Here is a 26153-nt window from a genome sequence, read left to right on the forward strand (position 1 = left end):
GAAACCTGGAGGGGAGGAAAAATCCAGAGTCAGAGCTGAGACTGGAGAGTTTGGACTTGGTAGTTAGGAAGACCCTGGGTCCAGGGTCTGTCACATACGAGCTGTGAGGTTGTGCGTAAGTCCTTTTGCTTTGCTGAACTTATTTCTTCAAAAAACTACCTCCTCTGATCCCTCTGAATTAAACCAGAAGCAGTCAAACACTGTGGCCAAGAGCCCACTCTGGAGCCAGATACCCTGGGAGAATCCCAGCATGACCACTTACTGTGTGGCCTCAGGTGAACTATCAAACCTCTCTGTGCCTCACAGATCTGTGGTGAGAGTCGGTGAATTAACGTATGTGAAGTGCTTAGAAAAGAGCCTAGCAAGCTAGCTGTGATTATAATCATTTGTGTGTAATGTACTTAGAATATGATCAGCTTGGGATGTGAGTTCCTTTTTCCCCTGGAATCTAGCTCTGGGCAAAATGCTTATGTCCCCATCACATAAACAAACCCGGTCAGTACTCCACAATACCTTCCCAGTCTGCGGCTATCACCCCCCGTTTCCTCCACAGATCCTTTCCACATGATCCGGAGTCCTTGCAACCCACAGCCCAATCTTCTACTGACCTCTTTTTGGAGGAAGGGGGGCTAACAGGCTTTCCTTGGGGAAGTCTGAATTCCTTTGACTGCGCAGCTATGGATCAGAAAGCACTGGTCCTCCTGACACCCCTTTTAGAAGGAAGAGGCCCCCAGAGGTGGGGCCCAGGATTGCCACCGGAGCCGGGCTCACCTACACTAGACGGGGGCCCCTTGCTTCCAATCGTCCCTGCAGAGGCAACCACAGTGAGGCAGCTACGGCCGCAGGAGAGTTTTTGTCCCCATGGAGCCAACTGGCCGGGAAGGCCAGCCGGCACATTAAGCTGACATCAGCCTGACATCTGTCGGTTGTGATCTCAATAGCACCAAGCGGCGGGCCTTCCAGAACAGCCTGAGAGGAAGTGGGACACAAACGCGATCAGGACCAGGTAAACGGGTCAAGACCAGGGCCTGTGGATTTTACTTTACTTTATTTTATTAAGGAATCTCTATGGCCAACGTGGGGCTCAGACTCTCGACCCGGAGATGAAGAGTCCCATGCTTTACTGACTGAGCCAGTCAGGCGCCCCTCCCAAGACCAGCGCCCGTGAAAAAGCAGCGCATCAAGAGTTTATACAAAAACCTTTTATTTACTGCTTGTATTCCTTCTCCCCATCCCTATCCCCATTCTGGAACCCAGCCAGCTCCTAAGGCTTCCTGCTGTCTGGTTCTTGAAACTGGGGCCTCGGGGACAGAGTTAGGGGTTATGAGAGGTGGGAATCTCCTCACCCCCCAGTTGTGGAAGTTGAAGGTAGCTTTCCTGCCTGGCTGAAGCTCCAGCAGCCTCCCAGGGTAGCCCCTCAAGTCAGAGGGTCCATCCCCCACTGGATGGATGGGAGGAAGAGATAACACGTGTCTCTCAGGGGCCCAGAGGCTCCCCGTCACTCACTGCTTCTACACCGCGCCAGGCTCCACAGCCGAACCCATCTCTCACCTGGAGATGGAGCCCAGCCTCAGAGGGGAGGGGGGTGAGGGTGGGGCGGAGCATGCAGCAGTTCTGGGGCCTAATCAACAAACAGGACACAGGAGGAGGTTGGCCTGGTTGAACTGAGATGGGAAAGGGGGAAGGAGGCTGCAGGAGCGCACAGGATGGGTTACTGGCCTGGGGTCGGGCCAACTGGACGCCTGTGAAGAGAGGTTATAGCCCCTATGAGAATGAGCACTTCCAGCTCCACAACCATCTGGAAGAAGGAAAAGGGAGCCCTGTCTCCGTTTAGACAAAGGGCTAGTGGCCCAATGAACACATTTGGTCTGAGAGCCAGGAAAGGGCAGCCAGCCCTCATCTGCCAGGCCCGGGCTTTGACTGCCTCATTGGCAACCACAGCCCACTCTGGGTACTGTCATCCCTGCTTCTACCGTTACTGTCCCCCCTCAAGCTCTGCCTATCCCATGACCCTGCTGCAGATGGATACTGCCAGCCAGACTCCAGCTGGCGGGGCAGAAACCAGGACCCCGAGCTCCAGGGCCCTTGCCCGGATGAGGCCTACCCGTGGAGATGTCAGGGCCCTTTCCCACAGTCCCGCTGCCATGAGCCAGACATAGAGAGCCCTCCCAGGAGGGCACTGCACCCTCAGGTTCTCCGGAAGACAAGATCCCAGGGAAGCACTCTCGGGGAGGATGAGGAACCTCAGAACGGTCTTTGCTCCTCTTTCCTAGCCCAGGTCCTGCTCTCCAGGCTCAGAAGTCTGAATCTGCGTCCATGAGCTCTGCCTCCATCAGGTTGGTGCGGGAGTGAATGGGCCCCAGGCCCTGCCGGCAGCCCTGAGCCCAGGCCGTGGGAACTGGGGCACTGGGCAGAAATGGATCCTGCAGGGGACTGGGCTCTGGGCAGAAAGGGTTGGAGACCAGGGTCCAGGCTCTCTGTCGGCAGGATTCCCCAGCTCCCCAGGCACCTGCGGCCACCAAGCACTTCTGCCGGGGCAGCTGAGGCAGGCGAGGAACAGCGCTGGCTGCAGGGGCAGGGGCGGGGTGGTGAAGCTCAGGGGGTGGCACCAGGGGGCACACCTCCTTCTTCCTCTTCCTCCGCTTCTTCTTCCGGCCCAGACGCTTCTCCAGCTCTGGGGAGATCTCTGCCTCAACCAGCCACAGGTTGGCTTTTTCCTCCGGGGGCACTGACGGCAGGAGAGAGAACGTGAGCTTGGGAGGCTGGCTCTGTCCACATCACCTGATCTCTCCTCGGACCCCTATTTTTGAGCTCTGTGACCCACAACTCTAGGTCTCTAGTGCCTCAGCCCCACACTCTAGACCCTCCAGGGCCTTTCCTTCCTCCTCCCCTCTGGCGGCTGCTGGTGCTCCAGTCCCAAGAACCCCCATCTCCATGCCCCCCACCTTCCTACAGAGGCCTGACCCCTCGTACCTGGAGTTGCCACAGGGGTGACAGACACATCCTGGGGCAGAATGGCTCCTCTCCGAGCCACCATCTTCGTGACATGCTGGGCCCAGGCAGAGGACACGTCGGCGGACGGCTCATTGAGGTCAAAGGCCAAACCCGCTGTGGGGATGGAAGGCAAGGTTAAGGAATCATGACTGCCTTGGATGATGGCTCCTCCCTGACTCAGCACATTTACCTTCTCCCAGCAGCTCCCTCCCCATCCACCGAGCCCAGAAAGCCCACCCAGGTAATCACAGTGATCTACCCAGTCCGTCTGAAGAGTGGGGCCTCACTAGAGGCCAGAAATCCAGTTCCTGGAACCCTGACTTACTCTAACCCAGGGAGAGCAACTGGAGAAGACAGAAGAAGGGAGAGGGAGATGAGTCCTTTGGAAACCAAGGTACCAGCAAGCGGACCCAGGGGCAGAAACAGAGGGCAGAGTAGCCAGGGATGGGAGGGGGACTGGAGAGAGTTGAGTGTGTGAGGAGAGGCCGGGGTGCTTTATTCCTCCCAGCCTTCTGGACAGTCCAGGTGTCCACACCAGCCTAGGGGGGTGGGGCCCAGGGACTGTGGGTGGTGAGTGGCTCCCGTGGAGGAAAGGGGCCTGAAACTCACCCACAGGCCCATCGTGGGAGACAGTGTGCATGCTGAAGGAGAGTTCCTGGCCTGGGTTCTGCAGCAGCTCCCGCCGCTTGGAGAAGGCCTTGGCGATCATTTTGCTCTTCTTGATGCGTTTGGGCTCATCATCGCTCTGCCCAGTCAACCTGAGAGCAGAAGAGGTGGGGGAGGGGAAGTGGAGGAGCAGCTACTTCCCACCAAATCTTCGGAAAGAGCAGTGAAGCCATTCCTTCCAGGGAAGCAGCCTCCGGAGGGCCCCAAGTCCCTCAAGGACTCTGAGGAATAGAGACCTCTGCAAAGAAGTGGGCCTAGAATTCAGGGCTCCTGTATGCCCAGTACTCAAATCCTTCAGATCATTCCACTCTTAGAAGATGGCTCTGCACCTGACCCATCCTCCCAAGGACAGGAGGTGTCACCAGGGGGCAGTGGTGAGCCACATAGAAGGCGGCCTTAGACAGCTCCGCGCAGACCCTTAGAAAACTAGCCTGCCCAAGACTGCTGGGAGACCATGGAGCCCACACCTATTGGCAGGGACACCAAGCCTGAGAGAGTAAGGCCGCAAGGTCAGAAGCAGCTGGCTGCTGACCCACCTGCACCAGGTGCGCCTCCAGATGAGCAGCGTGGCCTTGGTCCAGACCCAGGTGCTCATGGCAATGCCAGTTCCAAACATGGCAAACAGGTTGATCTTCTCCACCAGGAGGCTAGGGCGATTCTTGATTTCACAGTCGGGGATGGGCTTCTTGGTGGGCAGCCCGATGGTCACATTGGCCTGGCACCTATGGTGGGGGTGGGGGTGGGGGTGGGGTAGCGGACCGGTGAGGCTTTCTGGGTCTCTTGAGTGGTACCCAGACAATCAATCCAAAGACTCCAAAAACAGCTAAGCCCCACACAATGATTCACAACCCTGGGTGCTCGTTAGAGTCACTTGGGACATTAGAGTTACTTGTAATAACTACTGGTGTCTGGGTCACACCCCAGACAATTAAATCAAATCTCTGGGGGAGGACCCGGCATCAGTGTGGCTTAAAGACTGGAAGCTGGAGCCTTTAAGGAAGAGCCGGAGGCAGTCAGGACACGGACTGGTGTCCATTTTAATGAGCCCTGTAACTGCTGTTCCTGCCATCAGCAAGTGTTTTCAGCGGGTGAGCTGCCTTCCTCTCAGATTCATCCTCACGGTGACACAAAAAGGCACAGACAAAGCTAGCAAGTATTAACAGGTTGTTAACCTATCGTAGAGACTACTTCCGCGCAGGGCTCTCTAATAAGCTCTGGGAGAGTACATGAGAATTAGAGCGGCCAGCACAGGGTCGTCAGAGAAGCCCACACACGAGAGGGCTTTACCGTTACAAACACACCAGCCAGACGGCGGCTCGTGCAGAGAGGAGGGCAGAGTTGAGCCAGGCTGGGAGAGCTGTCTGTCGTGTTTGCAAATTACAGAGCAAATGACGTCTTGGGCGCCCGGAGCAAGATGGGCAGTTTCACCTGCCATCGGAGGCAGGGACCTGGCAGACCCTTGCTGAGGGGCAAGAATTTTATACTTAGGGCACATCTCAGTCCTGGCTCCAGCTCCTGGGGTGGCTGCCCCCCAGCCCCCAGCCCTGCACTCACAACACATAGTCCCGGAAGCTGCGCTCCCACTCAGCCTGGTTGAAGAAGTCGTAGAAATGGCAGCTGAAGGTGATGAGCACGAAGCCAAAGGCCAGGAAGCCAAAAATGCCTGTGGAAGGCCAGGGTGGGACAAAGCATTACGAATCCCAGGTGTGGGAGCAGCAGTGGGGACAAGGTATTTGCCCCACTCAGGCCTAAAAGATAGCTGAGTCTGGGGTGAATCCATGCCAGGCTCAGTTTGCTGTATTCTCCAAAATAAGGCCCGAAGGGCACTTGAGCCAACTGTGGATCAGTGGGCATGAGGAAGCAGTCTTGGCATGAACTTGAATTCTTCTGTCCAAAAAGGTCCCCTTCTTTTGAGCTGCTACCGCCATCAACAGGCAATAGGTGCGCACGTGTGCGTGCGCCCCAAAGCCTTGTCTTGTCCCCCTGGCTGCTAATTTGCACCGCTGACACTGCGTCCTCCCAGACCCTATCCTGCAGGTCCCACAACCCCAGGAGGGTCCAGTGTTGGACTGGCCAAAAGCCTGGGGTCCACTCACCCAGGCGCAGCATGGTCTCATTGATCTTGCTGGCAGCCTTCTCGCTCAGCAACCCTGGATGGTTGCTCTTGATGGAAAACAGAGTCATGACTCCTGAACAGAAGAGAGACTGCAGACATTAGTGGGGCGAGGCCACTCTCCCGGGAGGGATGGGTGTGGCAGGGGGTCCCCAGTCTGATTACTCCGATGATTTAAAGCTCGGGGAACTGGAGACGTGGGAGAAAGGGAGCACCACTCTTAGCAGATGTGCTGTGCATCGGCAAGCCCGGGGCAGAGCCCAGAACAGACGTCACGAAGAGAGAGAAGGTGCCTTGGTCCTGGCTCCAGCCACGCCTAAGGAAGGCAGCCAGGTCAACGCTGTGCTGATGGAAAAGGCATAGGAAGAGACGCAAGAACAGTGCTATCCAACAGGAATACAACGTCAGCCCCACATACATAATCTCAGATCTTCTGGCAGCCACATTAAAAAAGTAAAAAGCTGCAAGTGAAGCTAATTTCCATACATTTCATAAACAATACGTCATTGTTTATTTAATTGACATTTCAGCATGGAATCCATATAACAAACTATTCATGAGATAGTCTGCTTTCTTTGTGCTAAGCATTTGCAATACAGCGCGGATTTTATACTTAGGGCACATCCCAGTCTGGACGAGTTTCAACACATGTGGCTGGTGGCCACCGTACAGGACAGCAGAGATACAAAACAGAAATCAGAGGCCCAGAGACTGCCAACAAGAGGTGGGCTGAACAGAAGGCTGACAGCACCGGGGGAGGAAGCTGAAGTTTACAAAGAGAATGCAACAAGAATGAGCTAAGAAGAGACGGAGGCTTACTGTGGAGGAGGCGGCTTCAGATGGGAAATGAGGGAACAGCAAATCTGTGCATGTTGTGGAAACTGTTGTGGGTAGGGAGCGGATGAGGAGCCAGGCTCCAAGAGATGGAGAGCAGACAGAAATTCAGGGTGCACACACATGACTGGAGGCCCTGTGCTGGTCCACGGGGACAGGGCAGGCTATTCACCACGTGAGCGCTGCTGGCCCAGGGCTGGGCAGAGGCTGGACCCCAGCTCAGGATCTGTTCAACAGGCTGTGTGAGCCCTGGCCCAAGGCCCTGGGGAAAGGGGCTGCATTTCTCTGGCCAGCACAAAGGTGCTGCCCCACACCAAGTGCCGTGATACTCTGTCTGCCTCAAGGGGGCACCTGGCACTCAGCACCGAGGCCCTGGGTGAGCCGGCAGCTCCCCGCTCCTACTTCCGCAGAGCAGGTGCTCCCCGCAAGTCGTTGCCTGGCTGCTGCTGGCCCAGTGCTCACTCACCTCGGATGAGGAAGTAACCTCCCACAATGAGCACCAGGCCAATCGGGGCCAGGACGAAGCCCGCCCGGTATCGGTAGTTCTTGTAGCCAACAAAACAGATGCCGCTCACGGAGTCCCCATCCACCTGCGGCAGGAAGGGGTGGGTGGGAGGGACAGAGTGGGTCACTGGCCCCCTTACGCTTAGGTCCCCAGCCCCCTACCAGTCACCATACCTGGGCCACGGCAAGGATTGCCACGGTGAGGACAAAGGGGAGTGACCACGTGAGCAGGTGGAAGTAGGAGGTCTTGCCGGAGAGAGGCTGGTAGGTGGTGCCCAGAGCTTTGAAGGAGGTGTGCCAGGCATAGGTGAGGACCACAAACCAGACGACACCGGCCATCAGGGCGTAGTACACGATGACAAAGATGATGACGCAGGACAGGGTCTCGTTGGAGCTGTGCAGACACGTGAGGGGTCACTTGGGGAGGTCATTCTGTACTCCTTTTATCAGCTCTCTCCACCCTGTCCCCAGACCCTCAGCTTCTAAGGTCTGGAGGTTCCCTAGGAGTCAGGGCTTGGAGACAGGACCCAGGTGAGATTCGAAGAGGGTGTGGAAGATGCCCCTTGGAGCAGATGCAAACAATCACAGCCTCACGCGGGAATCTTTGAGCACCACAGGCAGGGCTGAATCCTCCACTGAAATCTCCCTTTCAAGCCCAACTTGTCCCTTCCGTGGGAAACACACATTTCAGCCTTCTGCCCCTCACCCTCACCTCTGGGTCCCCAAGACACCTACGTGGGCTCCCCAAGCCTCATGGTGCCATCTGCACGGCAGACGATCTCCCGGCGGGCGCCATCCATGAACTGGGCCAGCCAGCCGATGCTCCCCACAAAGAAACACGCATTGACGTAGAAGAGAATGACAGCAGGGTAGCGATTCGAGTTCCGCCAGTCAGCCACAAATGTGGCCTGGAAAGGAGAAGGGAGGGCCGTTCTATGAGGTCAGGGTGATGCTGCCACCACAGGGGCGCTTGTCTGACCCCCGGGACCCGACCAGGTCATCCCCTCCCCACTTCCCTCTGCCCCCAGAGCCCAGCCGACTGACAATCCACTTCCTTCCCACGGCTCCCCGGGCCCGCCCCGCCCGCAGGCCTGCCCTCCGCTGACCAGAGTGAAGAGCGTGCAGAGGCCCGTGACTGCCCCGAAGGCTGCGATGTAGCCGTGCATGTCCTGGTGCTCGGCCTCGGTGAACAGCGGGTTCTGGCACTGGATCCCACAGCCCTCCACGTCCTCATACCAGCTCTTGGGGTTGTCGGTCCGAACCAAGGGAGCCTCGCACTGGCCCGAGCTGTTGAACTTGATGTTCTGCACCTCATTCTGGCACAAGGGAAGGGGAGAAGGCAGTGCAAAAGGGAGCAGGACGCCCAGGGTCGAATACGAGGCCCGGGGGTAGCGTGGCGGGGTACCGAAGACAAAAAGCACAGGCTGGGGACAGCCTTCCGGCTTTTGAATCCCAGCCCGGCAGCTCAGTGACAAATGATATCAATAGCCTGGGGCACATTCTTTGACCTCTCTGTTCCCTCAGTTTCCCCAGCTATAAGATAGCAGTTGCTACGTCATGGTGTGGTGTAAGGGTTAAATGAATAAACAGATGTAAAGTGCTCATAGGGTATTTGGCAGGTAGCGAATAGTAACGACTAGGATTATTGCCACTATCAGTGCTGTTAATTATTATTATTACTTATGACCTCTCCTTTACCACCAGAATGAGATCACCCCCCTGTCTTGGTATCTCTAGCTGTTTTATGTGCCTTGATTCCCTAAATACATGATAAACTTCTTGGAGAAGGAGTTCCTGTCATCCATGATGCCGGAAACCCCCCAACACCTAGTAGAGTAGGTGCTCAAAAAATATTTGTTGAACACAGTTATCTTTTATAAATAAACAGATAATCCCTAATAGACGGGCCCAGCCAGGGAACGTCGGTTTGGGTGTGTGGCTCATTGACCCCCATGGCTGCAGATTTGGGGTCTGGCACAAGAGAAGGCTGTGGGGCTCCCCTTGCCCCTGCCTCCTGTGGGGGCCCTGCCCTAGGCCTGGGGCTTGCCCCTCAAAGCACTCACCGGGCAGCCCTCGGGGAAGTGGTCAGGGGTGCAGCGCAGGAAGTCAGGCCAGCCGCGCTCCCTCTCCACGATGGCACAGGGCCCTCGGGTAGCCTGGCAGAGGGTGCGGCTGGGCAGCTCCACCCGGTCATTCTCGCATTTGGGCATGTACACAGCGCACAGCAGGGGCTGGATCACTGCCCAGCAGCGGGGGGCGTTCCGGAGGCCTGCGGGGAGGCAACAGTGTGGATGCTTGGCGGTGAAACCCCTCCTCACGCTGACCCACAGTCACAGCTGTTCCCAGGCCTAAGGCAAGTCTCTGCCGCCGTGCTAGAGCTCTCAGGCACAGTGTTTCTCAACAGGGCATTTGGGCAGGATGATTCTTTGTGCTGCGGGACTGTCCCAAGAAGAGTGCAGCACATCCAGCCTCCCTAGACTCTTCCCGCTAATTGCCAGCAGAACCCCTAAGTCATTATGACAACCAAAAAATGCCCCCCCCTCCCGCCCTTACTCCAGGCTTGGTGACTGGAAGAAGGCCTGAAGGGGAGCTTCTGGGAGGCTGGTAATGTTCCATTTCTTGATCCGGTAGTGTTTGCGTGTGTGTGTGTTCACCTTATGAAAGTGCGCCTGTGATCCATACACTTTTCTGTATGTATATTGTAATTCAATTTAAGTTTTTAAAAAGCAGCCTCCATTTCCAAATGCCCTGCTGGGGGGTTTAGTGCCTCTGGCTGAGAACCCCAAGTCGACTTGCCTTTTACCTTTTCAGGGGCATTCTTAAAACCTTCTACAGGTCTCTTCCAGGGGAAAGGGAGGCGGTGGGACCCACCCCACTCAGGGCCCGTGCACCAGAATCAGATGTTGCCCCTCGCCCAGACCCCAGGATCCTTGTTCCTCTTACCAACTTGAGGTGAAACAGAGAACAGGTGGGAGCTTAAGAAGAGGTAGTCAGGGGAGTCAGGTACTCCAGAGCCAGAGGAGGAAACAGGAAATCAGATGGAGAGAAACAGAGGAGGCTCTGTCCAGTGCAGAGGGAGGAAACGTGTTGTCAGCAAGGCAGAAACAGGTAGAGGTCTCCCGGCACCCCTGGCCCAACCCAGGCCTCTACCCTGCTCCCCAGTGGCTGGGCCCACTCAGCAATCTGCCCCCCTTTTGCCCCTCCCGAGTCATCCCTGCTTCGGGAACACCTGTTGCCCACACAAGAAGTTGTGTTAGGAGAAGCTTCTAAGGACGTGAGACCAAATTGGGTGACTGCCACACTGCCAGGCTGTGGGCGGTGGGGGCAGGTACCTGCTCTTTTTGGGAGGGAGGGAATACGGTAGAGGGATACGGGGCATGGAAACTGCATTTAGCCTCCCTGGGTCCAAGCTTGGCTCTACCATTTCCCGGCTGTGTGATCTTGGGCAAATTTATCTCTAGCCTCAGTTTCCTCATCTGTGAAATGGGGATAATAGATTTACCTCATGGAAATGTTGTGAAGAGTTAGATAATGCATTGAATCTGTTTAGCATGGTACCTGTCAGACAGTAGGCACTCAGGAAATATTAGCTGTTATTACTCATCTGAGATCTCTGATCACTCACAGCTCCCACTACCACAGAGCCTATTCCTGGGGCACAGAGCAAGTTCCTGTCAAGAAGCAATGTCCTGGGACACCTGGGTGGTTCAGTCGGTTGGGCATCTGCCTTCGGCTCAGGTCATGATCCCAGAGTCCTTGGGATCGAGCCCTGCATCGGGCTCCGTGCTCAGCAGGGAGCCTGCTTCTCTCTCTCCCTCTGCTTGTGCTCTCCTCCCCCCCCCCCACCGACAAATAAAATGAATAAAATCTTAAAAAAAAAAAAAAAGGAAGCAATGCCCTCGGTTAACTGTTCCCAGACCCGATTCAAATCAGAATCACCTGCGGACCCTTATCATTCTAGATGGAGAAACCCACTCTGAGAAATTCTGACCAAGTGGGTATGGATGGAGAACACAGCAGTGGTTATCAGGAGTTGGGTAGGAGCAGAATTTGCCTACAAAGGGGCAGCACGAGGGACTATTTGGGTCTGATGGGATTGTCACTCTCTTGAGTGTAGTGGCTGCTTACATAACTCTGTGTTTGTCTAAAGTCATAGAAGCTGTACAACAAAGAAAAAGTGAATGTTACTGATGTTTACTGAACAATATATTTTAAATGGGGGATCTCACTGGAGTAAAATGTATTCTAGAGGAGCAGCAAGCAGTTGATTAATAAAAATACTGTGTTATTTTTCAGCATTTTGTGATATTTGCAGTAATCAACTTCTAAAAATGTGGAATTTTGTTGCTTTTTTTTCTCATTTTAAATACTGTTTTGTACCTGAAAAATAAACTCCCTAAGGAAAAGAGATTATTAAAGAAATCTTAAAAGACTACTGAAGAACTATCTAGGGAAAAAAACTTTGGATCCTTACCCCATTTCTTACATAAAAATAATTTCCAGATGAATCAAAATGACTACATGAGTTTTAAAAATTAAAGTACCAGAGGAAAAGATGGGAAATGGTTTTTAAAATCTTGAAGTAGAGAAGGCTTTTTGAAGTATGACACAAAACTCAGAAGCTATAAAAGATTTTAAAAGACTTCAGAAAAATAAAATCAGTAGAGTAAAAAACAAAATCATAAGAAAAGCAACACACTGAGAAAATATATTTCGGATACATATCACAGGTAAGGAGCTAATTTCCTTATGTGCATGAAGCTCTTCCACATCAGTTAGAAATTCATAATCCTACAGAAAAATGGGCAAAAGACAAAGCTCAAACTCAAATGGCCTTTAAACACATAAAGAGACATTCAATCTCATTCTTTTTTTTTTTTTAAGATTTTATTTATGTATTTGAAAGAGAGCACAAGCGGTGGAGAGGGAGAATCAGGCTGCCCATCAAGCAGGGTGCCTGATGAGGGGCTTGATCCCAGGACCCTGGGATCATGACCTGAGCCGAAGGCAGCTGTTTAACCAACTGAGCCACCCAGGAGCCCCTCATTCTTTTTTTTTTTCTTTTTAAGATTTTATTCATTTATTTTAGAGAGAGAGAGTGCAAACAGGAGGAGGGGCAGGGTGGGCTCCCTCCCACCACCCTGAGATCATGACCTGAGCTGAAACCAAGAGTCAGACCAACAGTCCAAAGCTCAACCGACTCAGCCATCCAGGCGCCCGTCAATCTCACTCTTAATAAACTAAATGTGAAATAAAACTACAATGAGATACAATTTTTTAACTTTTAGAGTGATAAAGATCAAAACATTTGAAAACGTATTGACAAGAATGTGGGTGAAACTGGCACTTATATTTTTAGTAAGAATAGAAATTAGTAAACACTTGTGGAGACTATTTGGCATTATCTATCAGAACTTTACAGTAGCAATCCCACTTCACATGTTTACAAAGATAATACATGAGATTATTCATTGCAGCATCGTTTGTAACAGCAAAAGAGTAGACACTGCATGAATGCATAGCCATCAATAGGAGACCAGCTACATAAAATATCATATATCAATATAATAGGACACTACGCAAGGTTGAACTCTTTGCACTGAAATCGAACTATCTCCAATGCGTCTAGTTAAATGGATGCAGTTGAATGAGAACAGTCTGAAGAGCAGGCTACTACTGGGTGCAGGAGGAAAAAGACTAAGGACACATCTACATTTATACATATGTTGGATATCTCTAAAAGGACACATAAAAATCATACTGTGGTTGCCTCTAGGAAGGGGAAATCAGTAGCTGGAAGCAGAAGTGGAGGGATTAACTTTTGTTACTTTTGAATTTTGTACCATGTGCACATACTACCAACTTTTTAGATGTCATTAAGCTTAAAAAAATAAATATGCAAATTATTGAGATGGGGGAATCTCCTTAGAGAAGGGAACAAAATTGTAGACAGGAAGAAAGGGGATATCAACTTTATCTGTGTATATGTTTTACTTCTTTCATTTTATTAAAATATGAAACAAAAAGAAAAAATAAAGACACAGGTGTTCTATTAGTCTTGGCATTTTTCTATATTCACAGACTTTTTTTTTTTTTTTAAAGATTTTATTTATTTATTTGAGAGAGAGAGAATGAGAGACAGAGAGCACGAGAGGGAAGAGGGTCAGAAGGAGAAGCAGACCTCCCGCCGAGCAGGGAGCCCGATGCGGGACTCGATCCTGGGACTCCAGGATCATGACCTGAGCTGAAGGCAGTCGCTTAACCAACTGAGCCACCCAGGCGCCCGTATATTCACAGACTTCTTAAATATTTGCCACGATTTAAACTTTTTTTAAAAGATTTTTTTTTTAATTTATTTGAGAGACAGCACACATGGGAGGCAGGGCAGAGGGAGAGGGAGAAGCAGGCTCCCCGCTGAGCAAGGAGCCCGACGCAGGCCTCGATCCCAGGACCCTGAGATCATGACCTGAGCCAAAGGTGATGCCTAACTGACTGAGCCACCCAACCACAATTGAAATTTTAAAAATTTTTAAATGACTTTTTGTGTGGTTCTGATGATCAGTCAAGTTGAAAACCATTGTTCTGAGATTGGCTTAACATTAGGAAATTCAACCAATGCCATTTACCCCATTAACAGATGAAAGAAGAAAAAAAACCAGATGATCATATCAGTATACATAGAAGTAGTTGATAGAGTCCAACATGCATCCATGATAAAAAGAATAGGCAAATTAGGAATAAAACAACACTTTCTTAATCTGATAAAATGTAACTACAGGAAACCTATACCAAACATCGTACGTGATGGTGAAGGATAGAAAAACTTTAGAATACAGAAACTAAGTCAGAGATGAGGGATGCTACTTTTACCACTTGTATTTAACAATGTACCTCATGTCTTAAGCACTGCATTAAGGCAATAAAGATGAAAAAATACACACCTTGAAAAGGGAGACACAAAACTCATTATTCACAAATGAGATGGCTCTGTGTGTAGAATAAATTTAGCTAGTTTACTGGATTCAAAATCAATTGTATTTCTAAATGCCAGCAACAAACAGAAAATGAAATGTTACAGGGACTATTTATAATTGTATTTTAAAAATCAAGTATCCAGGACTATATCTAACAAATGACATTGAAACGCTGCACAAAATTAAAAAATTGAGAAAATGAAAGATCTAAATAGACAGAAATATATAATGAAATGACTGGAAGACTCAATATTGTAAGGATGTCTTTTTTTTTTTTTTCAAATTAGTCTGTATACTCAATGTAATCCCCATCAAAACCACCACCAACTATTTTTATATTAAAACACAAAAGGGTCAAGAGTATCCCAGACTCTATTAGATACTCCTGTACCATAAATACTATAAGTACTGTAAGAACAGTGATGGGGCGCCTGGGTGGTGCAGTCGGTTAGGCGTCCAACTCTTGGTTTTGGCTTAGGTTGTGATCTCATGGTGGTGAGACTGAGCCCCGCGTCGGGCTCTGCACTCAGCACAGAGTCCGCTTGAGACTTTCTCTCTCCCTCTCCCTCTATCCCTCCCACTCATGCTCTCTCTTTCTCTCTAAAATAAATAAATAAATCTTATATATAAAAAAAAGAACAGTGGAGGTTCTTGGCTTGGAACCCACAAAGGATTCTTATAGTGAATTTAGGGGCCCATGAACTTAGATGAGAAAAAAATTACATCTAACAGAAATTTAGCCTTTCCTTCAATTATGGATGTAAGCCACATACTACAGTAATGTTATCAGTACTTGTGTTTTTGTCACAAATGGCAATCAGATATTTTTGTTATAGATATCTCAAAATATTGTTACTGTTTATCTCTACCTTGACATTATGGTGGTTATTAAACACATAGTACATCTTACTTAGTGTATTAATAAATAAGCACATACATGTTAGATCACAAAATTGTTTTAATATATTTGATATTTATATTTCAATATAATTCATTTCCTTTGTAATCCTATATGCTCCTTTTTAATCCTATGTGTTTTACCTTATAAATTTAAAAATAGTATACTGAGAAGGGGCCCATAGGTTTTACCAGACTGCCAAAGAGGTTCATAGCCCAAAGAAGGTGAAGAACCATGCTATAAAGATATGATAATTAAAAAATAAAAGATATGATTATTAAGATGGTACATATTGGCAAGGGATAGACAAAAGAGAGCCATGGAACAGAATAAAGATCCCAGAAACAAATAGATATTTGGACACTTGATTTATGACAGAGCAGTGGAGCAAGGATATTCTTTTTAACAAATGATGTTGAGACATGTATGAAACTAGTGAATTACATGTCTAAATTGAAAGGAAAATCTAAAAAGTTTGGAGAAGATAACATAAGAGAATAAGTTCATAACTTTGTGTTATGACAGGACTTTTTTTTTTTAAGATTTATTTATTTATTTTAGAGAGAGAGTGTGTGTGTGTGTGTGCATGAGCAGGGGTGGGGAGGGGCAGAGGGAGAGAGAGAGAGGGGAAGCAGGCTCCCCAATGAGCAGGGAGCCCCATGCAGGGCAACTTCAGGATCCTGAGATCATGACCTGAGCCAAAACCATGAGTAGGATGCTTAACCGACTGAGCCACCCAGGCATCCCATGAAAGGACTTTTTAAAATAAGACAATAAGCACGAATCATAAAAGTTTTATAAATGACTACCTTAAAGCTCCGAACTTCTGTTTAACAGAAGACACAGAATGAAAAGGCAAGCCACAGAAAATATTTTCAATGCATACAACCAATAAGGGACTCATACCCAGCATAAATAAAGAACTCTTACAAATCTTATGAAAATGACAGTCCTATAGAAAAATGGGCCAAAAATGTGAATAGACATTTCATACTAGAAGAAATCCAAATGGTCAGTAATCATTTGAAATGGTGCTTAACCTCACTAGTTAACAGGGAAACACAAATTAAAACCACAAATACATACCACAATATATCCACCAGATTGGCAAAAACGTAAAAGGCTGACACCACCAAGGATCAGGAATCATGCGGAGCAATGGCGACTCTTCTACGGGATTAGTGGGGAACCTAATTTGGCACAACCACTCTGGAGAACTGTTTTGTATTACCCACTAAAGCTAAAGGTTATGCATGCCCTGTTGTCTGGTAATCCCATTCCTCTAAGTAGGTACCTAAGGAAACGTGACCCAGGTGCACCAGGATATACATAGAATACTCACAGCAATGGTATTCACAGTGGCCAAAAATTGGACACAACTTAAATGTTTAACAACAATAAGATGGATTAATAAATTGTGATATATTCTACAATGGAATACCGATCGGCAATGAAAAAAAAATGAGCTGCAATAACATGGATGAATCTTACAAAAGAATATATAACAAAAGAAGCCAGACATAAAAGACATAAAAGAAAATACGTATCATGATTTGTATAAAGCTCAAAAACATTAAAAACTGAGGGGCGCCTGGGTGGCTCAGTTGTTGGGCATCTGCCTTTGGCTCAGGTCGTGGTCCCGGGGTCCTGGGATCGAGCCCCGCATCAGGCTCCCTGCTCTGCGGGGAGCCTGCTTCTCCCTCTCCCACTCCCCCTGCTTGTGTTCCCTCTCTCACTGTTCTCTCTTTGTCAAATAAAATAAAATCTTAAAAAAAAAAAAAAAACTTTCAAAACTGAAATATCCTGTTTAGGGATTCCAAAACTAGATGATAAAACTATAGAGGAAAGGGGCGCCTGGGTGGCTCAGGCGTTAAGCGTCTGCCTTCGGCTCAGGTCATGATCCCAGGGTCCTGGGATCCCGCTCGGCGGGAAGCCTGCTTCTCCCTCTCCCACTCCCCCTGCTTGTGTTCCCTCTCTCGCTGTCAAATAAATAAATAAAATCTTAAAAAAAAAATTAAAAAAACAAACTCTAGAGGAAAAAGGAATTGATAATCAAAAACATCAGGGTAGTGGTTACTTCTAGAAGAGAAAGGAAGGAGATGTGATTGCAAAAGACAAATGGGAGCTTCTGGCCATGATCTAGTTCTTGACTCAGGTGTCACTTTAGAATTATTTGTTAGTTAGTACCTCTGTGTTTTACGCACTTCCTGTATACATGCAGCATTTCACAATTAAAAAGGTAAAAATCTCATCACGCGTGGCTGGCTCAGTCGGAGGAGTGTGCAACTCTTGATCTCCGGGTTGTGGGTTCAAGCCCCACGTCGGGTGTAGAGATTACTTAAAAATAAAATCTTTAAAAATAAATAAATAAAAATGAATTAAAAAGTGAAAAATCTAAAGCAAAAATTAAAACTCGGGCTGATAGACGCTTTTCTGTATTTTCACACTTTCCAAATATATAGATCTTAACTGATTCTCCTCGTCAGCCAGGTTTGGGAATAGCTCTAGGGAAATTCTTTCTGATCTGCCCCTGCAAACAACCCACCATCACCAACACCATCCCTCCTCTCATCACCTCAACCAGATGTCTGAGAGGAAAAGAGAAATTCCTCCCAGCTTCTCTGGCCCTCTTCCGCTGGCTGCCCCCGGCTGGGTAGCAAGGCCACACATCACTGTGCACACACTGGTCAAAGAGGCTACGTGCTGGCTGACAGGGACTTATTTCCCTCACCGGCCGCAGGTCTCTGCTTTCTTGCCCCATTTACCAAACCAGATTTGGCCCAAGGTGGACCGCGGCCTAGATATTATGTTTGTCTGGTCAGCTTGGAATGCTTATGAAGAGACATTTCAAGCTATAATGGGGAAAGATGCTGAGTGCCTGAACATGCCCAAGTCCAGAGAGTCGAAGGATATAGGAGGGACCTGAGTTCTCTGCAGATCTAGAAAGTAGTCCAGCCTGAGCTATAAACTTCCTCACTCAATGGTGTACTTCCAAAGGCTCTAGGCTGAGGGAGCACACAGTGGTTGCTCTCTTCAGCAACCCCTATTCCAAATCTGCCAGTAATCTCCACAGAGATGTCCATTGAGCACCTCTAATTCACATGGCCCAACTGAAGCCATGCTTTCTTCCTAAACATACTCCTCCTCCAGCATTCCCTTAGGCAAAATCACGATACCACCTTGCCCTCAAGCCTGAAACCTAGGTCCTCCTTCTGGCTCATGCCTTCCATCCAACTCATCGGCAAGTCCCATTGGTTCTACTCGGAAGTTCTGGGATCTGTCCACTTCCTTCAGCTGTACCCATCATCTCTGGATGATGGACCTCCACCTCCATCATGACCACCATCATATCTCACCTGAACTACTTCAACCATCCCCTAGACAAGCAACCCGGCTCCAGGCCCTCCCTCCTCCCATGGCTTCTTCACACAATACTCAAAGAGATCTTTCTAAAATGCAAATATGATTACATCTCTCCCTTGCTCAAAAGCTGTCAGTGGCTCCTTATTATCTCCTGGATAACATCCAAACTTCTTAATACGGGGTATGAATCCCTCTGCTTTCTAACTCTCTAGGTCTTATCTCTTATAATTCTATCCCTCACATGCTTTGATCCAGCTCTGCTAAAATTCTTACACTCTTTTAAAAGTACCAAGCCCTCTCACCTCCTCACCTTTGCATGCTGTCCCCTCTTCCTATTCCTTCCCATCCAACCTTTCCTTGGCTCAGGTAATTCCTACTTATTTCTCAGGTCATAGGCTAAAGGTCAGTTCCTCTGGGGGTCTTCCCTTGCTCCCCAAAGTCCTTTGTGTTCCTCGAGCACCCTACCCTGTCACAATACCTCTCACAGGAACTGCTAAAGCTGTTTGTCTTTTTCCCTTTGATTTCCCTCCCCTTTGAGATCATGTCTGTACTCCTCATCTTTATATGCCCCAGAACCCGACCCAGGCTGACATATAGCAAGCATCCAATGCCTAATTTAATCAATGAGTGGATAGCTGTGTACTTAGAACTCTGAGGCTTTAAAAAAAGGTGAAGAACCAGGCTCGACCTTCAAAAGTTTACAGATGAAGACAACCTAGATCATCTTCATCCTTCACCCACAAAAACACCTCCAAAAGCCAGGTGACACCGGCCATTTAGTCATGGTCAAATCAAGACCACTCACTCAGGACAGGACAAATCACTCACCAGAGGCTCCCAGACAAAGGCCTGTCGGTGATTCTTAGAGTTGGCTCTGATTTATTCTACCCACCACTGGCCCAGCTTGTACCACCATCTGCTTTCTGACCCCACTGCCCAGAACATCTAGCAGAAAGACCCAAAGCAGAAAGAACAAGCAGTAAACACATGGGAATGTGACTGAGCTGAGGGATGATGGCAGCAGAGAAAACTTCAGTGTGAACTAAAGACCTGGGCTCCGGGCTGGCACCTCTGCAGGACCCGGCCTCACCAGATGCCCAGCTGGTAAGGATCAAAACTTCACAGCCAGCAGATGGTTCTAACTCCTAAACTTTCCTGCCAAAACCACTTCTGCCTGCTCAGCAGCTTCTCTCAGGAGTACGGACTGGAAAGAGGTCCATACCCTTCCTCCTTGATTTGATGGTAACTACAGAAGGGCAGCATCACACATGTATTTAACTTAGGAGAATTCAACCATGGGGCCCTGCAAAATAAATAAGGAGAGAGAGGTGGGGGTGGGGGAGGCATCAATACCATCTCAGTGTGAGTGTCTCAGAACTGGGGAAGCTCCTAGTGCTGAGAGATCTGCTTTTCCAACAACTGGCTCCTAAACGAAAACCTTCTTTCAGGCAGTGCTCAAAGAAACCTGCTTATCCCTTTCTTTCGTGTTCCTTTTTTATTCTTTCAGTCTTCTGCTCTTTTGCATTTACGTAACTTTAAAGACTAAAATTATATTCTCTAGGTATGCCCCTTCTTATATACTATACATTCCTATATGTTACACATTTATACAAACATATTACCATTAAAAGAGTGTATAGGCAAAATCACATAGACCTTATGTTACGGTAACTTATGGATTTTTCAAAGCAACTGTTGATTACACGTAGTTTCTGCCTACATGCTGACTTTAGAACCTGATTCCCACTAAGGGTGTAGCTCCACCCTGGGTACCATCTCCCAAGTTCCTCCTCTGGCATCTGCCAGAGAATGATACCGGGCCAGGAATGACATGGCTTTGTCCAACATCCAGCAATGACTCTGAGAACTCTAGTGGCCAAGTTGACAATGACAGGCAGCCTACATAATGCTCCCTCCTTCAGGATCATCACCAGCCCCCAGGGCAGAACGAAGATGTAGGGCACCCAAGGCCTGTCGAAAGAAGGAAGTTGCCAAGTTGGCTCCTGACTTCTGGTTTTCTGTTTCAAGGACAGTTTTGGAATCACATGGACTAGAAGCAAGGGATGACAAGACCAGTTCTTTTCCCCAGGCCCCTTCAGGCCCCCAACCGAGAAGAGCGACAAGTGGGGAGAGAATCCACTCCACACTGCTTAGGAAGGATTTGTTTGGGTTCACTCTGCAGTTTTTCAGGTAGGCCATAATCCTACCGTGAGGTGAGTGCTCTGGGACTTCAGACCACTATGAAAGTTTCCACAGGCTCTCAACATCCCAGACTTAAGTGTCCTTCCGCAGCCCTGACCAGCCTGAGGATCCAAACTTCCAAAGAATACACAAATAATTCTTAGAATAGTCTCATGCCTTCACAACCTCAGAAAAAGATCAGAGTCCCCATTTTTCAGATGAGGAAACAGTGAAATCTCCTGTAAAAGCAAGACAGGATCACCGTTCTCTGGACTTCCTGTCTCCCAAAACAAGATTTCTGGAAATTTCTGCTTAACTTTTAATTACTCAACACCAGGGGGTTTCGATTCCGTCACAAATTTCACTCAGTTCTTTCCCCCCACCCTGTCCCTCAATGCCTAAATCTTCTACCCCATCCTTTTCCTTTTTTCCTCTTCAACTCTGGACTTCCCGGTTGGTTTCTTTTCCAAGATCTAAACACCTCCTTGAATCCCCAAGGACCCCGCTTCCAAAGCAGCACTTAGGTGGAGCAGCTCCATTTCTTAAAAAACGTCCTTTCCCGTGGCTCTGAGCCCCTTGCTCATGGGCCCCTCAATTCCCCCGCATCCTTTGCGCACCCACCCTGCTCCGGCCTTTTGTGACCGGCTCCCTCCACTGCCTCGCCCTCCCTCCTCCTCACCGAGGATCCCATCCTGCTTACAGGCGGCACCCAAAGTTCCAGACTGTGTTCCTCCAACTCTCCCGGGTGCAGCTCCCGCCCTCGCCAAAGCTCAGGCCCGAGCCTGTTCTGTCCAAGAGTCCCGCGTCCCACCACGGCAGCCCCGGCTCCGGCTCCCGCGCGCTTACCGGACCAGAGCACGAGCTTGCCGTGCGCTTCTTCCTGGGAGTCCGAGTCCCCGGCCAGCAGCGTGGAGGTGGCCCCGTAGGGCAGCGCCGAGCCCAGGCACACGTTGTAGCGCAGCGGCTCGCAGGGGGCTGCGCGGCCGCAGTGGCTCAGCAGCGGCGGAGGGCCGGTCACCGCCGCGCTCCTCCTCGCGCTCCCGCCGGCGCTCCGCGGCCCAGGCCCAGTCGCGTTCCCGCTCAAGGCCGTCCCCCGGCCCGGGCCCCCCAGCAGCAGTAGCAGCAGCAGCCCCAGGAGCAGGATCTCCGGCCCCCGTGCGAGGCGGGCAGCGGCCATGGCCAAACCCGCCAACTCAGCAGAAGCCCCGGCGCCCCCGCCCGCTCCCCGGAGCCCCCCGGCCACACACGCAACCCTTGGGGCCGCGGAGGTGGCTCAGGCGACCTGTGCGCCCCGCAAGTCCGGTGCCGGGCCCCCTCGGACGCTCGGCGCTCCGCGGGGCCTCGGAGCCCAACTTCGCAAACTTTGGACCCCGGGGCCCATGTTGGGCGGCTGAGGCCCCCGCCGGGATGCACAACTCTTTACTCTTTCTCCGGCCAGTCCAAGTTGTCTTCAGCCCCGGGAGCCCCCTGGGCCCCCAATCTCCAGCCCCATTCCCTCTTCCACCATTAAAACTACCTCCCGGCCCTGCGATGGAGGCCAGGCGCGGGCCGGCGGTGGGGGACTAGCTCCCCGGCTTCCCCTCTGCGCCAGCCCGCGGCCCAGCCGCCACCTTCGCCCGAGCGCGCAGCAGCCCCCCGACTTCTCCCACCGACTCCCCAGCTCCTTTGTTGCTCTAGCTCGCTCGGCTCTCTGGAATGCACGGGCCCTGCCGAGCCAAGCCCGGCCCCACCTCCGCCACGGCTTGGGGAGGGACTGGCTGAGGGAGGGAAGAGGAGGGGAGGGGATGCGAGAGAGGAGGAGCGCGAGCTTCACTGTCCCGGGCGCCCTGAGGGGCCCGGGCCAGGGGGCTCTGGTGACCCCGTTCGCCGCCCTGGAGCAAGAGATGGGAGGAAATCGTGGCCGGGAGCTGCAACCAGACTCAGCGGGCACCTTGATCGGCCCGAGGATCGTTCGACTTGGTCATCTGCAGGGAATAGACTCTTCTGGTTTACGATGGGAGAGACCGGGGATGCCTGAAGTCAGCAGAAGCCTCTTCTACATCCTTGCCCCGTCCCCCAACGCGCTAGTTTTTTCTGTTTTTGGTTAGATCTTTCGACTTGTCCCGGGGATCCATGGAAGAGAACCAGGGTTGGGTGGACTTGCTTGTCTCAATCCTTCCAGCTCAGGACCGGTGTGAGAGAAGAGCTCAGAGTCACTCGGGCTGCTGTTAACCTGTGAGAGCAGGTGTTTGGAAACCAAACGTGCCCACATCAGCCTGTATTGCTACAGATGTGTGAAGTGCGAGCCGTGGTTTCCGACGACTGACCCTGGCATGTCTTTGGTTACGTTCAAAGGAAGCCATTCCTTTCTTTATGGCCCTTGCTGCTCATATGCTGGCTGAGGAAGTTTCTGCTGCTTTCCTTCCCTATTCTACTCATTTGGCCTTTCCTCACTCCTTTACTTGTGGGGCTTTGAGTCACCGCACTTGATTTCACCCTGCAACAGTTTACACCTACAGCAAGGGGTCCCTCCAGGAGAGTGGACTTAAACACTGAGCAACTTTTTCATGTTGCAACACACTGGGATGGTTTTTCCTTTCTCACCCCTACCCTTACCCCTTCAGCACAGCTGAAGTAGATGAGTTGTGTTAGGTTTGGCCATTTAAGAACAAATTAGCTATTGCACTTCAGCTACCATCCTCAATTAGTAGGTAAGCCCCAGAGACAGAGACACAGAGAGAGGATTTAATTCAATTTAGTTTTTCTGAAATCCTAGGATGTCCATAGCACCATAATAAGCATGATATCCTTACAGAACTTGAGAACTTACATTTTACTGTGGAGACAGCCTTGCCCTCGGGAGACAGTAATATATCATGATAAAGCAGCTAACTCTTCTCCACCAGGGCAGGGACCTTATTCTAGTCTCTAGTCACAAAGCATCTAGTGCAGTCAGACATGCATAGTAACCACTCAATAAATAAGCTGCCAAAATGAGGTGTACAGTGAGTGTGCATTAGGAATTTCTAGCAGGGAGAGACTGGTGTGGGTGGAAATGGAAGAAGCGGGATTTGAACCCAGCCCTGAAGTGTGAGAAGGCGGAGTTAGAAAAGTAGAGAGGAGTAGAGCTGCCATTACAAGTGCAGGAAACTAGGACTTTACTCCAGAGCGTGACTGGCCTGGCAATCAGGACCCAGTAGAGGAGAAGGAGAGAAAGTGATCGGTAAGAAACCTCAAATGGCATAGAGAGGAATTCAGGTTTAATTCTATTGGCAACAAGGAAATAGCGCGGATTTTTGGTCAGAGGATTGATATGCTTAAGAACATTAATGAGGCAATGTGAGGATGGTCTGAAGGGCAAGAGGCTGGAGGCAAGGGACCATTTGAGGGAAGTCGCTGGTGATTTATGGAAGAAGTAGGAATAGACTGTCATTAGAGCATAAGAGTCCCACTGGAAAAATAATTTAAAGCATTATGACCTACTTGATTAATTTTTTTCTGTGATATAAATGAAATGCTGTTATAACATGTCCAAAGTCTGAACCACAGAGAAAATTACCTGGATACCATGCTGACATTTTGCTTTGTGAACTTTCTTCACTTATTTTCTATCAGGTTGTTACTGAGGCAGCTTTGAAGCCCTGTGGGATTTTCTCAGTATCCTACATATTAGGAGGAACCTACATATGTGCTCGGGCAACTCCTTACTTCTCCACCTAAAAATGTTAGTAATTCATTAGGTATGAAGGCTCTATCATTCCTTGTCTGGGATTTCTTGGCGGGTATGAGGAAGAATACCTCACTGCAATAGAGCACTTCACACTGGAGAGATAGAAGAGGGTAAATTGAGAAGCTCCCAAGGTGTTAACTTCTGGCCAGAATGTTCTTCCCTTCGGGAGGAGGGAGAAGATACTCGAATTTCTCGACTCTGTGTGTTTGTGTGTACGTGTGTATAATAGAAGTATACATAGAAGCATACTTCTGTTTACCAGGCTTCAGCATTCCTTTCTGGATATCTTGCTGGCCTAGGCAAGGGGCAGCAGGAAAGCAGACTGAGGAACTTCGCATAGCACTGTCCACAGCTGGTGGGCCAGGTTCCCATCAGTGGCAGGTGCAGCAGTAGTCACGGCTCCACATTCAAAGTGCCTGTGCTATTCCGCAGAATCAGCCGGAGATGGAGATTCAGAAATCCTGTGAGACAGCAGGTTTGGGAGAGGAGGAAAAGTACTCAGTGGGGACTGGGGAAGAGAACCTAGCGGTTCCTGAATGGCACTCAGGGTCTTGGACAAAGCTCATCCATCCCCTCCTGCAGGCATATCAAGACTGCCATGGTCGTCAGAGACTCTTCAGTGTTACTTGACACACTCCTGGTCTCTAACCCGGTGGCAGGCTGCAGAGTGCACCTCTCCTGAGCCTCAGGCACCCCCACCCAGGTCCTCAAGAGTATTAACCCCATCTACGTGCCATGACATAGTCCTTTGGTCAGGGCCGTGAGGAACTCTCCTGTGTTGAAAATGCATTACCGTACTTGATTTGCTACAAGTAGCTTCTTGATTTCTGAGTCATTCTCACCAACCATTTTGGCATTTTGATGTCACACATTCAATGTTGACTCTTTGTTATTTGTCCCTCCACTCAAAAAGAATGGACATGAATGTATCTATGGAATATCATGGGTGTCCTGGAGAACTTGGTTGCCTCCTTGTGGTTCAGTTGTCACACTGGCCAGAATTTAGAGCATAACTGTTGCAATGCTCCATTTTCTTCTTTTTCTAGTGTTTCTTAATTTGCAACTAAGAGCATCAAGTCAGAAAGAAAGGACAATATGGGAAAGGGGCCAGGTAAGCTACCTCCTTTGAGAGGTAGCACAATAGATTTGGAGTTAGAGACCTGAGTTGGACCTTACTAGCCAAGGATCTTTGAACAACTTATTCTAAGTCCCTATTTCTTTCTTTACAAAAAATGAGATATTGTTGATTGTGTTCCTATACATGAGCAGTGAACAACCTGAAAAGGAAATTACACGATGGCAATTCCATTTATAGAGCATCTAAAAGAATTAAATACATAGGAATAAATCTAACCAAAGAGGTAAAAGACTTGTGCACTAAAAACTACACAACATTCTTAACATATATTGCATTATTTGTTTCATAGGTACAGATCTGAGATTCAACAGTCTTGCACAATTCACAGTGCTTACCAGAGCACATACCCTCCCCAGTGTCTATCACCCAGTCAGCCCATCCCTCCCACCCCACCCCCCACTCCAGCAACCCTCAGTTTGTTTCCTGAGATTAAGAATTCCTCATATCGGGCACCTGGGTGGCTCAGTCGTCGGGTGTCTGCCTTCGGCTCGGGTCATGATCCCGGAGTCCTGGGATCGAGCCCCACGTCGGGCTCCCTGCTCTGCGGGAAGCCTGTTCTCCCTCTCCCACTCCCCCTGCTTGTGTTCTCTCTCTCGCTGTGTCTCTCTCTGTCAAATAAATAAAATCTTTAAAAAAAAAAAAAGAATTCCTCATATCAGTGAGGTCATATGATACATGTCTTTCTCTGATTGACTTATTTCGCTCAGCATAATACCCTCCAGTTCCATCCACATTGTTGCAAATGGCAAGATCTCATTCCTTTTGATGGCTGCATAATA

At 49.6% G+C, this 26153-nt stretch overlaps 2 protein-coding genes across 3 annotated transcripts in view; both read right to left on the reverse strand.

Annotated features, from left to right (window-relative positions):
* Positions 1-1187: 1187 nt before the first annotated feature.
* Positions 1188-22291, reverse strand: SMO (smoothened, frizzled class receptor). 2 transcript variants are annotated; one of them, XM_081800111.1, is made up of 13 exons: positions 21374-21411; positions 19700-19772; positions 9175-9380; positions 8218-8427; positions 7847-8019; positions 7286-7505; positions 7074-7197; positions 5757-5849; positions 5215-5323; positions 4197-4382; positions 3604-3752; positions 2974-3108; positions 1188-2728 (listed from the first exon to the last, which is right to left on the reverse strand). In XM_081800111.1, the coding sequence occupies exons 3-13, from the start codon at positions 9319-9321 to the stop codon at positions 2295-2297; spliced, it is 1980 nt and encodes a 659-aa protein (XP_081656237.1). In that variant the 5' UTR covers positions 9322-9380; positions 19700-19772; positions 21374-21411; the 3' UTR covers positions 1188-2294. The 2 variants fall into 2 exon arrangements, with proteins under 2 accessions (XP_081656237.1, XP_081656236.1); XM_081800110.1 differs by lacking the exon at positions 19700-19772 and having other exon boundaries at positions 21374-22291.
* Positions 22292-23245: 954 nt separating this feature from the next.
* Positions 23246-26153, reverse strand: part of TSPAN33 (tetraspanin 33) — a 32651-nt gene continuing 29743 nt past the window's right edge. The window contains exon 8 of the mRNA XM_081800116.1: positions 23246-24697. Coding sequence (XP_081656242.1) covers positions 24689-24697 — 9 coding nt within the window. The 3' untranslated portion in view covers positions 23246-24688. The remainder of the gene's footprint in view (positions 24698-26153) is intronic.

The sequence above is a fragment of the Leptonychotes weddellii genome, chromosome 12, assembly GCF_054177405.1.
Source record: "Leptonychotes weddellii isolate Sample4059 chromosome 12, ASM5417740v2, whole genome shotgun sequence".
Lineage (NCBI taxonomy): Eukaryota > Metazoa > Chordata > Mammalia > Carnivora > Phocidae > Leptonychotes > Leptonychotes weddellii.